Source organism: Euprymna scolopes, chromosome 6, assembly GCF_053919585.1.
Source record: "Euprymna scolopes isolate OS-2025 chromosome 6, ASM5391958v1, whole genome shotgun sequence".
Classification (NCBI taxonomy): domain Eukaryota; kingdom Metazoa; phylum Mollusca; class Cephalopoda; order Sepiida; family Sepiolidae; genus Euprymna; species Euprymna scolopes.
This window is the reverse complement of record NC_136487.1, coordinates 104,529,583-104,545,027: the sequence shown is the minus strand read 5'-3', so window position 1 is coordinate 104,545,027 and position 15,445 is coordinate 104,529,583. Positions and strand designations below refer to the sequence as shown.

General features: G+C 31.5%; 1 protein-coding gene across 2 annotated transcripts in view; it reads left to right on the top strand.

Annotated features, from left to right (window-relative positions):
* Positions 1-15,445, top strand: part of LOC145277831 (ubiquitin carboxyl-terminal hydrolase 15-like) — a 353,560-nt gene that overhangs the window by 92,077 nt on the left and 246,038 nt on the right. Inside the window, exons 1-2 of one of the 2 annotated variants that reach the window (XM_080129745.1) lie at positions 227-415; positions 9,517-9,626. In XM_080129745.1, coding sequence (XP_079985871.1) covers positions 355-415; positions 9,517-9,626 — 171 coding nt within the window. In that variant the 5' untranslated portion in view covers positions 227-354. Of the gene's footprint in view, positions 1-226; positions 416-9,516; positions 9,627-15,445 lie in introns of those variants that run through there. The other variant, XM_080129744.1, reaches the window with a different exon arrangement.

The window sequence follows — 15,445 nt, the reverse complement described above, 5'->3', positions numbered from 1 at the left end:
CACTTGTTGTTCTAAGTTAACTAGCCACTACTTGTGTTTCAAAAAAAAAGAAAAAAAAAAGAAAAAAAGCACTTTAAAATAGTAAAAACACTAAAGTTTTTTTCGTTTTGGAAGGTGGGGGTTCAGGCGTCCCAAAGAACCAGCTACGTAAACACTTTGCAATATTTTTCAATAATTATTTAAAAAAAAAAAAAAAAAAAAAAAAAAAAAAATTCTTTACAATCAATTTTTGGAACTGTTGACTCTTTTGTCTCCCAATGTTTACCTGCTAAAATTTTAATCACTTGATTACGGTGTAGCGTCAATAAAATAAACCATTTAGTCAAGTGCCGTTTGTTATGGATTTAGCTGAATATGATATTAAAAATCACTTTATTGGTACTTATGCACTTGTTACCAGGCTGGTGTATGTTTTGTAAGTATTCTGTACTTTCACTTAACAAATTTATAAGATATCTTAAAACATATATATCTCATTTTATTAAATATATATTTGGAGGGGGATTGACTTAGCGAAATAAAGGACCATTTGATTAAATTCATGATTTAAATTTGTAATTATTTACTGAAAAATTTATTTTCAGTTGCGTGCACTTACGTTACTGAACTGGCAGGTGCATTGTAACTATTCTGTACTTTCTCTATCAATTTAATAAACAATAAGATATTGTAAAACTTGAAATACTATTTAAAATATAGCACGGTAACATAAGTGCATAAGCACCCCTTTATTTTACATATGTCTCTTTCAAAGGACCGTTTGAATAAATTGATATAAATTTAAAGTGTTGTATAATTATGTAAAATAAGTAAAATAATGAGCCATGTAGGTAGAAACAAAACTTTTATTAGTCATGGTAACATTTATTTATTGTATTTTTTGACACTTTTGTTCGTTTGTTGACTTCTTTATCAATTCAATTTAAATCAGACAAACCAGAAGGAACAAGAAGTGAGTTAAATTTTTTTCAATAGAAAACATTTTAAATTCGAATGCACTCTTTTCAAAGAAAGAACCAGCATTAAAGTTATTTTGCAACGTACAATTTATCAACAGAAACAAACAACAAAAAGGAACACGCATTTAATTTACATTATAAAATCCTGTCATTTGCAATGAAATGTTGAAGGTGTCGGTCTATGTGTAATTGTACTGTTGTCGCCACATGCATTTGTTACCGTGCTCTTTTTTTTTAAAATAGTATTTTCAAGTTTTATAATATCTTTTTTTGTTTATTAAGTTGTTAGGTGAAAGTACAGAATAGTTACAATACACCCGCTTGTTCGGTAACATAAGTGCACACAACTGAAAATAATTTTTTTTTTTTATAATTACAAGTTTAAATCATGAATTTATTCAAACGGTCCTTTATGTCGCTAAATCACCCCCCCCCCTCCAAAAAATATAATAAAATGATATATATATATATATCATTTTATAAATGATATATATATATATATATCATTTATAAAATGATATATATATATATATTATTTATAAAATGATATATATATATATTTGGTGGTTATGTACTTATGTTACCGTTATTTTATTTATTTTTTTTAATGGTTAAAGTGCCTCGCCCAATGTTTGGAGAGTTTCTAATTTAAAAAAAAAATTTTTTTTAAGGAAAATTGAAAGTCAAAATTAGCACTTGTGGCGATAAACAAAAAGCTTTAGCGTGTACATACCTCTCATGGAATGTCGTAGATCGAAACACAGATGTTATTTGGTGCTAGTGCACTTATTGATCCACGCTATTTTTAAATAGTATTTTCAAGTTTAATTAAAGTTTTACGATACCTTTTTTATTAAATTGTTAGGTGAAAGTACAGTATAGGTACACAACACCCTCCCGTCCACATGTTAAGAATGGCTTTCTAAATAATGTCATTTCAGCACGGCTGGATAAGTGCAAGAGTACCTTTTTATTTTCTTAAATAAAATAAAAACTACTCGACGAGAACACAATTTTTTTTAGTTTTGATAATTTTTTATTCAAAAAATAAAAAAAATAAAAATTTCAATTGTTCAAAACCTGTTTTTTTCCCCAAGCTTATTGGTATTTTTTTTTTTTTATTACCATATTTTTCATGAAGATGCTCTAAAAATGTTTCAAAATTATCTAATATCTTTCACTTTTCATGTTATAAGCCTCTCTATACATGGCCTCATTGACATGAAACTATTTCATTTCTCCTACTGATCCCGATATGTATTTGAGTCTTTGAATACAAGACCAGTAGGCTTCAATATTGTTGGTGCAAACACCAGTAAGCAGATCCACAAAATTTTGTGAATGGTTTCTAGTTGCGTGAACATAATTAAACTTGAAAATATTTAAAAATAGCACAAATTCCATTTGACTTTCACCAATTTTCCTGTTAATAATTATATAAACTCCAGCAAAAATAGAAATATCCCCCCCCCCCAAAAAAAAAAAACAGATAAAATCATAACAAAAATCTTGCGCAAATTTCAAGCTAAAATAAATAATAAAAAACTAGGTCACAAACACAAAAATTCTCTCCTTGTAAAAATAACTCCCCCCTCAGTCAAACAACGTACAACATCGGAGCCGATGCGTATTTCGCTACAGGGGTAGCATTCGCCCTTTTTCTTTATATTTTTTAATATATAAAATAACTCCTGAAATTGATTGTTATTAATTTCATGATGCATGTTTAATTCATGGTTAAAATATTTGTTTTGACTTTTATCTTCAATGAAAGAAATTTACGAAAAAAATCAGTGTTTTCAAAATTCCCTTAGATTTCGACAAGTATTGAATTGCTGTCAAAAAGGGAACGTTTCTCTTCCTCCCATAGAAGATTAATGTTACTCGAAGGCAATGACCAAGAAGCATTTAATTTCAGATTTACACAATTACAACCCATCATTTTCATTTGCATCATTTGGACGAAATATAGTCCACCCTCCTGGAAAAGGTCCATATTGTTTTCGCTTACAAGGCCAAACATATCATTATACCATTACTCTGCACTAGTGTTGGGACGATTCCTAAATTTTTTCGGATTCCAATTTCAAGAAAATGTTGATTAACAATTCTGATCCCAAGTATGATCCCAATTCCTGTGGAATTGTTGTTTTGAAATATACCATTATATAATTGAAGTTTTTGTGTAGCGAAAAAATGGAAATACAATTAAGTAAGCGTCTCTAATATGTCGGCTGGACTGTGTTTACATTTGACTCCTCGTCGATTTTATTTGTGAAATAATGTGTGAATTTGTCCATATCATCATGTATGTGTATATAATATATATATATATATATATATAACGATTGCAACGTCGTCAATTTACTCGCATAAAATATACGAGAGTATAGAAACACAGTCCAGCCGACATATATTAGAGACGCTTACTTTTTTTTGTAAATAAAAAGTTTGGTTGAGACTAACACTTTTGAGTAGTAAATTATGATGATATGGACAAATTCACATTATTTCACAAATAAAATCGACGACGTTGCAATCATCGTATGTATGTATGTTACCTTACTTACTTTAGAAATTGCAACCTTTGACTACATCAAAAATTATATATTAAAAACGAGAATAGCCGGAAAAAAAGTATTGAACACATTCTTGTAAATGATATTTTATTATTTCTTATAAACAATGCCGGAAAATTTTATTTGCATTTTAATTTGCCAACACTAATATACGTTTTTCTTTTTCTAATTCAAAGCTATCTCTTTACAACTCTTCCTTTTCATAACCTATCATACTTTCATAAATCGGTCCATTTTCTGTAGGCTGTTTTTGAATCCAGTCAACGACGGGTACTTTTGCTAGTGTGTGTGTGTATATATATATATATATATATATGTGTGTGTGTGTGTGGTAGCTTGTAGCCTGCCGGTAGTTGAATGGAAAATAATAAGATAAGCTACCACGTGTAGGGATCTAGACGACCCATGTAGATTATGCCTTCTTGAAAAATTTGCTATCCTGTACTTTAAAGAACCCGAACATCTATTAAACTGTAGAAGAGAATTAGCGAACACCTATGTTCACAAGATAAAATTTACTCTAGGATAGCGATACAAAATAGTTTTAAAACTAACAAAAACAATAGAAAATAAACAAATAAAATAAACATGAATATACATAGACTATCACACATAGATGTATGTGTATATGTGTATATATATATATATATATATATAACATAAAAACCTAACCTAGATTTAAAACAGGTCAAGAAACTAGATATCAAGGCTAAATAGAGCACACACAAAGGAACATGTCAACCAGAGGTCAAATAGGCCTTTGTCCGGTAAGTGCATGTTCATTGGCTGATAGGAAAAACAAATATACTCTATTAAAAAATTGTTTTTCAAAATCACTGGATTCGGCATTAAATAACCTGAAAAGGGTTGATATGCCGTAAAACAAACAAAAGAAAATAGTGGCTACTATATTTGTTTTCTTTTCAAAAGAACACGTGGAGAAGTACATTGTAAATGGCAAAACAACCTGAGAACCAGAGCGCATACTATAGAAACAAAATTTTTCAAATAAACGCCAAAAGTGGCTTATTACCTTCATTTATATGTAAATAGATGGGAACAAGTGATTATTTTCAAAACGGGTCAAAATTGGAGGGTCGCTGGCCCCAAACGTGATTTGACCGCGTCAACGCGTGAAAATGGCCCAAATTTCGCCCCCGAACACACTTAATCATTTATTGAAAGCCATAGGGTGCATTTTTTGACTATAAATGCATTTGTATCATCAAATCTAACATTCCCATTGGCTATCCCACAAGTATAGGGCTTTTTAGGGTATCTCAGAGTCCAAAATGGGTCAAAATTACCCCAAAATTAGCCAAAAATGGTCGGAAATCACGTATTTTCCAAAATGCACCTCCCAAGCCACACAGGGTACAATTTTTGACCATAAATAGCTCTATATCATTAAATCTAACATTCTCACTGGCTATCCCACCTATATAGGGCTTTTCAAGGTATCTTAAGGGTCCAAAATGGGTCAAATTTACCCAAAAATTAGCCAAAAATAAACGAAAATCACGGATAATCCCCAAAATGCAGGTATTATATCTCATCGGGCTCTTATAAACACTCCTGTATGGCTTTTTACAGTTGGAAGACTGAAATAACCACTCTGTTATCTTATCCATTTGTATTTAGGGTATTTAGAGATCTTTGGGGGATGTAAAAAGGGTCAAAACAATCCAAAAATGACAAAATTACGCTTTACGGTACATAACATATGAATCATTAGTTCATTCATCAATGATACTTTTTAGAAACATCGTAACTTTACTACATCAACTTCTCAGAAAGTAATTAATTGAACATTGAATGTCAATAAAATGCTGTCCAAGAAGAGTCTGAATTCATATTGTTCTCATAGTTACCCCAAAATTGATGAAAATGGCCCTCGATTCGCTATTTCTCGATTTGTAACCAATATATTGAATAACTTGATAAAAGGTATGAGTAATTAGCAAAGGAATTATTTTGTTATTTCAAGACACAGCTTCACTTCACATTACTTTAAAATCATTCAACAGTAAAATATCAATATAATGCATTAAAGAGCTCGTCAATCACATCATTATTCTCTAGCACAAATACTGGTTTTCGTCTTGTCAAGTTCCATGCACCAATGACATTGCACGACAAAAATTGAATTTTCAATGTCTTCTGCTCTTCAATTCGGGAAGGATACTGCCATGTTTTCTTTTTATTGTCGTTGGGAAGTGGTTCCAAATATTCTACAATCTATTCATACCCGATCTGTTTAATGAGTAGTTCAAATTGTTTGAGGTATCATGCTCTGGCAATTGGTCACTTATATCCTCCACTTCAAATTGATCATCGTCCAAATCCAAACGATTGTGCAGTTCTTGCTCTGCCAGAAACCGTTCATGTTCCATATCGACGTGGAAAGTGTCAATGAGCCATTTGCGAGAGAAAGACTTTTGATCGACAAAGAATCTTCGTTCATGTACATCAAATTCATCAGGATTCACATCTTTTGAAAGTATATTGAGAAGGACATGGTGCTCTCATTCCATTTAATCATATTCACACGTCTGGAACCCTTTGCTTTGTAGACATCTTTGTCGTAAACTTTTAGCGATCGATCAAGTTTATGTTTTATCCCAGGTATTGTAACATAACGAACATCACTTCCAAAGGCTTTCTGCCACAATTGTAGTAATCGCAAGGAGAACTGGTGAATATGATTTTTCTGTGTCGTGGTACCATATTTGGCAGCATGATGTTGCACAGCTTGAACACATTCAGCCTCAGTTGAAGAGAATCAAGCAGAAGATAAGTCCAATCGTCGTAATTATAATCTTCGTCAATCTGCCCTGCTATACCAGCCATGTTCATTGCATTTTACTAACTGAAAAAGAAAGCAAAGTTCAATCAAATTCACAATTAATGCAATGCAATGTTATCGTGTCTATTTAAAGATGCCATTGCATTGTTACAGAAAGAAAACATTTCCTTATTTGGTAATTTTCCATCTATAACTCAAATTGAGCCCCTTTTTGACAACCTATGTTGATTCTTAGGGACTTTTTGACTCTCTTTGGCTAAATCGGCCATATTTAGCCCCTTTTAAAGGTCCTTATACCCCTCATTAACAGTGCAAAAGTTAGGAGAGTGCCTGCTTCAAGTATTTCCCAACAGTTTCTGCCATGTAGAGGTGTCTTTGGGCCCATGGGAGGTGCATTTTGGAAAATCCGTGATTTCCGACCATTTTTGGCTAATTTTGGGGTAATTTTGACCCATTTTGGACTCTGAGATACCCTAAAAAGCCCTATACTTGTGGGATAGCCAATGGGAATGTTAGATTTAATGATACAAATGCATTTATAGTCAAAAAATGCACCCTGTGGCTTTCAATAACTGATTAAGTGTGTTCGGGGGCGAAATTTGGGCCATTTTCACGCGTCGACGCGGTCAAATCACGTTTGGGGCCAGCGACCCTCCAATTTTGACCTGTTTTGAACAAAATCACTTGTTCCCATCTATTTACATATAAATGAAGGTAATAAGCCACTTTTGGCGTTTATTTGAAAAATTTTGTTTATATATATATACCTCTAATACTAAGCTTTTGGTAGGGTATGACTGAAGATTCTTTCCTCTTAGTTTGCTACCACCTGATACTAGCACATTGAAGTCATTGTAAATCACAATTGTTGCAGTGTATGTCTCACTGACATGCAAGATGGAAAAACACATGCAGAACAGATCTTGACCCAACCCATGGAAATTTGCGGAGATGTAAGGATTAGTACCAATTTCCTGAATCTTCGCCAAGCAAATTAAATAAAAAGAAAAAAAAATTTTAATGATAATTTTGAACTATTATGCTTAACTAGCATGGGTGCCTGGCGTTGCCCGGGTGTTTGGAGGTGTGTGTTGAGCAAAAAAAAAAAAAAAAAAAAAGTGGTAGTAGGAAGGCAGGCTCGAACCCATACCATAAAGGAGGAAAAGAACAGGGAAAAACATGACATCTTTGCTGTTACAGTCAAACCGGAATTGATGTAGGTTTAAATTAAGGCTAGACAATTGAAAGGAGAGGATGACTTACGAAAATATTGGCTAGAAAGCGACCCCTCCCTGTAGGAAAATACCCAATTAAGGGTGAAGAAATTAATGGCTAAAAGCCAATTTTTCGATAGTCGTCGTCTAAAGAGTCAAGCTTCAAAGCAATACTGATCTTGTGAAAATCCGTTGCCTCTGTCAAAAGTTTTAGGCAGACATACATTTATATATTGGTAACTCAAATTTTCAACCCAAACTGGTTAAAATGCTTGCCTTATCTCTGAATACCCTTTATGTAAAATTTCAAATGTCTAGACTAGAAATTGTCTGAGTAATTTGGTAGATTGCAGAGGTCAAATTTTTTAAAACTTTGACCCCTATTATGACTTATTGTTTAGGGCTCAAATCAAGTTAAGTTAGATCCATGTCCAAGGAACCTATATCTAAAATTTCAAGTGTTTAGACCCAAAATTGGCAGAGAAGTTGGGTAGAGTTCTCAAAGGTCAAATCGTTGAACTTTGACCCCTTAACAGCCAAATTTCTGTCCGAAAACGGATTACAAAGATTTTCCATATCTCCATACATTGTATATCAAATTTCGAGTCTGTAAACTTAAAATTGACAGTTATTGTGTAGGGAAATGTACACACAAACAAACAGACACTTTATCTTTTATAGATATATAGATAGATTGATAGTATTCCACAATTTCCATAATTCTAAATCAAAAATAGTTTTTATGTGGGTTTAAATGATCTATCTACCAAACCATTTTGTAGTAGCAAGAACAAAAAAAACAAATAAATATTTTTTAGCTAAATGAGTATGTGGTTTAAGTAGGTAGATTTCCAGTCTTTTAGTTGTGACAGGCCTTCCGTGCTCAGGTCAGCAACTGACCTCTAACCTCATCGGAAACTGTGGCTCGTGATCGTCACATATATATCACAAGAATTACTCAGTGTCTCAGCTCTGTGTTGATTTCTGCTGAAAAGCAAAAATAAAGCTTTGCGTGAGTGCCGGGAAAGAAGACAAACTCAGGGTTTCTAACTAAGAAAAGTTAATTTCACGAAAGTTACAGATTTTTACATCGTCAATTCACCAAAACATTTTAAGTCTCACAAATCTTATTCTTCATCCATTGGATGGCAGTCAGGGTGATCTTGGGCGTTCTGGGAGCAGGTTTCTTTCTCAAGAATTTGCTTCAATCTGCCTCTTCTGACCCGAGTATGCGCTTTTATACTAAGGTGATGGGTTTGGGTCCAGCAATTTGCTGAACCAACCAAAATTCAACACGTCAAGAGGGGAATCCCCAGCCATTTTGCGTGTGTGCACTTCCACAAATCGTCCAGTTTCGAAAATCTGAAACCAAAAATGAAATCCTTTCACATGACCTCAGGGGTCAAATCCTGTCATTCAGAAAGCCATTGTCTGAACAGGTGTTCTCCAGGCCAGTCTAGGTCTGGTTTCATCTCCACATTATTCTGACATTTCCTGTCCTTGGGTTTTTTAAACAATAAAATTTATGTCTGTTCAAGTACAATGCTCATCACTTTTAATAGGTCACCCGCCGCTGTCCGGGATTCAATTAACGTTCAACAGACAATCTCAGCATATTCACCCGGCCTCCCTCAGGGTTAAGGGGGATCTCAATCTCTCCAATGGAGAGCAACATCGCTCCCTCAAATGGTCCGTCACATAGTGGGTGGCAACTTCCACATCTCCCTCTACTTGGATTTAAGAATTATACATTAAATATTTGAAATTATGCTGACACTTTATGTATCATGTTACTATAGACAATATCAAGGTGAATTCACCAAAAATGTTCAGATAATTTTCTATACACAAAACAAATTTCTACTGGTCTTTATAGATTAGAAAGTTGTGCAATATAGTTAGTGTAGTTGCAAGAAGCAAACGTAAAACTTAATCTGAATCTATTGTTTTAATTTCAGATGATGGCAATACATTGAAAGAACATCTGATAGATGAGCTTGACTATGTGTTGCTGCCCACAGAGGGTTGGAATAAATTGGTCTCTTGGTATGGAACTGTTGAAGAACAGGTAAGTGATTATGCATTTACTCATTTCTTCTGAATCTGATAATTGCTGGAAATCTGTTCTTATAAATTTAGAATACTTAAAAATTTTCTATTGTCTTTGTGTCTCACTCACTTTCACATGCATTCTATTTTTATGACGTGAAAATTTTATTGAATTATCTTGAAGGCTTCAACGCATGTATTGCTAAGACTTAGTTTTCTGTTAAGTAAATGTTTTGCTATGGCTGCTTCGCAAAACCCTTCACCTAAAAATGATTGTGTTGAATCAGCATATCTAGTTGAGATATATATATATATATATATATATATATATATATATAAGAAAATTATTGTAGGATATTAATCATGTTTACAAAGCTCTTCATAACTAGAATTAAAAGCTGCTGAATTATTTGAATTATGCCCATATCGCTAGAGGTTCAAAAGTTATGAGCATTTTGTTTTTAAACTTTACCTCATAATGCAAAAATTACTTGAAATCATGAACCAATCTACAAGAAACGTGACAATTTCTCCTGTTTCTTTATTTCAAAACAATTTTAATAGAACTTGGCATTCTTAAGCAAAATTGCATGTTCTTTTTGATTCTGCACTGAAATTGTATGTATTTAGAGATAGGACAAATATAAGCCAAGTTCATATTTTTTTAGGTTTACAAAAGTGATAATAATGCAGATCACAATACTAAGTAGTTGAGTGTTATTTTTGCAGATCACATTAAGTAGTTATCGCCAGTCAGGGTTTGATTGGTGCAGATCACATAATAAGTTAGTTATGCCAGCCAGTGTTGGTCAGTGCAGATAATACTAGCAATACCACACCATTTTGTTCTTTAGATCGAATAAACTCAAATCAAGCATTATTGAAAAGAGCATAAAAAACCCCAAAGAAATACCATCTTTAGTTTTTTTTTAATCAGCCCATTAGAACATTTAAAGTATCAAAAAATGTGTGGTTCACTGGACATTTTGCTTCAAGTCGGTCCTATTCAAATGCATATAAGCTTGTGACTGCAAATGGTAGGAAATTTGAAGATACAGCCTTTAAAAGTCTAAATTGTGCAGATCTTTTGAAGATATAATGAAATTTTAGAAACATCATAAAAACAACTAAGAGAAATGGTAAGTAAGGCTTTATCACAAGATGAAGTATTATTCTGATGCATATTATCATTTGTCATAAAAAATCCAAAATGGCAACCAGGAAATCCAAAATACACCATGACATGATTCAAAGAAATTAACAAAATATGGCTTGTAGCATATCAAATTAAATGAAATTTTATACAGATCACAATTGTTTTCAGGTACATTAAACTAATTAGCATAATTAAGTTTCATTTTAATGGCTTTAATTGAAGTATCATAAAAAAAGTTTTAAAAATGGGAGGTAAATCATGCGAAATGTTATTCTGATGGACTTTATCATTTGTTATCATTATATGTGAAAAATCCAAGATAACAACCACAACACGATTCAAAGAAATTAATAAAAAATGACCTGTAGCATATCAAATGAAAGGAAATTTTGTACAGATTACAATTGTTTTCAAATTCATTAAACTAATTAGAATAATTAAATTTCATTTTTAACGGCTTCAAGTTTCCATGGCAATTATCGGGTGAGTTTCTACCACTATTTTGTATAATTTTTTATTTTTAAAACATGGTTGAGACTTCAAGGGACATTGCGGCCACTTTTTCCTTGGTGTCATGTAACACTCAACAGTTTTTTTTGAACAGAATAAACATTTACAATACCAAAAATTTATCGAGGACTTGAGTAACTTGCCTTTGGTAACATATATATATATATATATATACTAGTTGTACCCGGCCACGCGTTGCTGTGGCTCAGTTTGTTAAAATGGAACACATGTGAAAGTAGAGAAAAGTTTGATTCTTTTATTCAAGAGAATGTACAAATTATTTTTTTTTTTTAACATCTGTTAAGAAAATAAACAGAAAAATACTTCCATCATTAATTATGCAAAAAAATAAATAAAATGTTGATTTAGTGTTTCAATATGCTTATAAATTACGATAAAACTTGCTGAGTATGCACTGTTTTATGGTTGTTGTAAAAATGGAACGGAAACTTAAATTTCGCTTCATTTTAATCTTTCTTAATGTTTTAATTGTGCCCCCCCCCCCAATGAATATAATCAAAACAGTAACATTCAACAATTGTACTTAATGTATATAAAACACAAAATATTTCTTTAAAAAAAAAAATTAAAAAAGAAAAAGTTAATAACGAAAGGGAAATAATTCCATTTTTAAACGAAAAAGTCAGTTTGGTATATCTTTTTATTTTTTACATAAGTCCAGCTTACCATTCACATTGGAAATCTCAACATTTATAGGTTATCGGGTACATTTACAATGAATAAACACTCCAATCTAGTAGATGTATCAGAATTTTTGTAGGAATTTTTTACACCCCTATCACGAAACTGCGAATAAAATATAAAAATCTCGTAATTTCTCCTTTAAAAGTGGGTTGTTTATTTTCTTTATGGATTATACTTCCAAAATAAACTATTAAAGTTGTTTTAAAAGTAATAGAAATATTTTTTTTATTTTTTAAAAAACAGTAATGAATTTTACGAACTCAATATTTTTCAATTTTTAAACTTTAAAAATCTATCAATTTTTCTATTGATTCTATTTTTACGATATTTTCAGGGTCAATGTGAAATTTTATGCTCTTTCCAATAAACTGAATATAATATTTTAGACAAACGTTTTTTTTTTTTTAATTCACGCCCCCCCCCCCATTTTCAAGTGTCTAGTAAAAAGTAAATAATTAATTTACACACCAGTTTTATATATCACAAATTGAATAGAAAAGATCAATAAGTAATATATTCAAATTTAAAAAAAAAAAGTAGTGTTTTTTAGAAATTTACCTGTAAAGTTCGAAGTTTAAAACCTTTTTTTTAACCACGTTGGTTTTTCTTTTGTTTTTTTATGAAACCTTGGTCCTTGCTCCTTTTAATTGAAAAAAAAAAAAAAAAAATTAGGGCTTGAATTACATTTTTCGAGTAGTTATAAGCTTGGAAAGACAGGGGGTAGAATAATTCACGCCTCCCATTTTGAAATGTCTATTAAAAAGTAAATAAATTATAAATTGAAGAGAAAAGGTCAATAAATAATATATTCAAATTTAAAACAAAAAAGTAGTGTTTTTTAGAAATTTACCTGTAAAGTCCAAAGTTAAAACCTTTTTTTTTTTTTTTTTTTAAAACATGTTTTTTTTTTGTTTTTTTTTTTTGTTTTTTTTTTTTTGTTTTATTTTTAATGAAACCTTGGTCCTTGCTCCTTTAATTGGAAAAAAAATTACATTTTTCGAGGAGTTATAAGCTTGGAAAGACGGGGTGGAATTATTCACTATTTTTCACAAAATTTCTTACACACCTACCAATCTACCCATGTTAAGAACGGCTTTCGGAATAGACACCCCTAACCTTGCCAGAATACCCGAAAAGCTATAAAAGTTGACGTGTCGAATGTGAACGATGAGTTGGACGTAATGTAAAAATGTACCGAATTTAAAAGGGAACGAAATTCAAATTTCCGTTTCATTTTTACAACAACCGTAAAGCAGAGCATTCTATGCAAATTTTACCTAACTTACTGTATTAATGCTATTTTTTTTAAGCAAGAAAAAAAAAAAAAATATCCAGATACGCTACTACAGAACACCGACCACTCTAATTTGTTTTTTTATAGGTAATTGAGGTCGCTGACAACGAAACTGATAGTCAAACTTGGGGCAAATTTACCGTTTGCATGGTATTTACCCCTGAACCCACGAACTTCTTTCCACCCCCCCATCCCCCCCCAAACAAATTAGAGTGGTCAGTGTTCTGTAGTAGCGTATCTGGATATTTACCAAAAAAAAAAATATTTAGGTTTGGCTATAAATTCCTAAACTCATTTCACCCTAAATAATTTAGGTGACTGAAATAGGAATCTAATTGAATCTTTAATTTTTTGAATAGTATGTGAGAAATTCATTTTTCTTCGAGTTATATTGAATTCATTAATACGGACTTTAGGGGCTTTTTCGTAATGTTACTGTAAAAATTATTTTTTATTGTTACAAATTACGATGCTTTAAAAAAAGCAAAAATAAATTCTTGCGTTTTTTATTTACTACTGAAAACCATAACTTTAGTAAAGGTATTTTTTGTTTAAACAAAATAAAACATTTTCACCAAGAGTTAAGTAAAAATAACTAGTTCATTATATTCTGCGATCATTTGAAAAATACTGCAATTTTCATTAAAATTCGTTAATTTCCTGATTTTTGGTGAATGTTTAAGTAAAGGGAGGAATCAAAATGTGTATACACTTTGAGCGTCGGCATTCATTTTGCGACCAGGTGTGGTTAATTTAAATTAAAGTTCAATCACATGGTTACATTATCAATAAACCCATTGAAAATTTACCGATATTGTAAACACATTCTGTTTACATTAAGCCTGTGGTGTTCTTTTAGTGATGCAATGTTGTCAACTGAGATTTAAAAAAACCCGCGAAATCAGCAGAAAGAAATGTCCAGAAAATCGCTAGCCAGTTTGGCAGAAAAGTAACTTATCTTGCCTTTGATAACATTTATTTGTTATATATTTGTTTTTTGACAACTTTTTCGAATCTATCTGTACAGTAATACAAACCCGTGTGCAGTAATACAAACCCCTTCGGGGAGATTGGAATGCCCCCCCCCCACCTAAAACCTAAAATGTACTTGGAAAAATCGATTTTATAGTGAGATTTAAGAATGGTTAGTCGAAAAAAAGGTGAAAAACAAAACAAATAATCAATAAATGCTACTTTTTTTTTTACTTACATGAATGAGTTTATTTTATGTTTTAAAGTATTTTAAAGCAATCTCATGCGGGTGTGTGGGTGCCAAATACCTCCAAATTTTCTAGAATTTCCCGCTAGATTGTAAACGAAATCTCCAGATCTAGCAGGAAAACCGCTAAATTGTAACACTGGTCACGTGACAGGAAGCGGTAATAAATAATTGTCCCTAAATAAAAAAAAAAAATGGCCTCTCGATACAAAGAAATCCAGCTATTTATCATAGAAAAATTAAGTATAATGTTATAACTAAAAAGAAATATATAAAAACACACATGGATATAGTAAACATATTATACCAAAACGTGGAAGCCATCCGTCCAGTGGTTTTTTAGACAATTAACTCCAAACGAACCAACATTTACATTTTTATATATATATATATTTTTTTTTTTTTTTTTTTTTTCATACCACTGTGGATTGTAAAACAAACCTACAGATTTTTTGTGTGCACCACGGCGCACAAAAATTCTTTGTTTATATGTGCTTGTCATTATTTCTAACAACTCTAACATAAGTTTTTATTCAATTCTTTTCAAATTTTCAGACAAAAGAAATTAATATATTCACTATTAATAGTGTTTGAACACAGTTTTGTCTTTACTTATCTTTGTATTACAAAGCGATAACTTTGACATGTTTTATTTGCAACTCGAAAACCAAGAACAAAAACAACAAAAAATGTTCATTTTTCAAATAATTTTTTTAAAAATATTCTTTTCCTTTTCATAATTAAAATCTTGTTTTCTAAGTAAAAATAAAATGATTATTTTGTAAGTTGACGAACACGTTTACAGATTTTTTTTTTTGTGTGCCACGGCACACAAAAATTCTGTTTATAATGCGCCTGTCCATATTCCTAACGACTCTAGCATAAGAAGTTTTTATCCAATACTTTTCAAGTTTTAGGATAAAACAAATGAATATATCCACTATTAAATGAGCG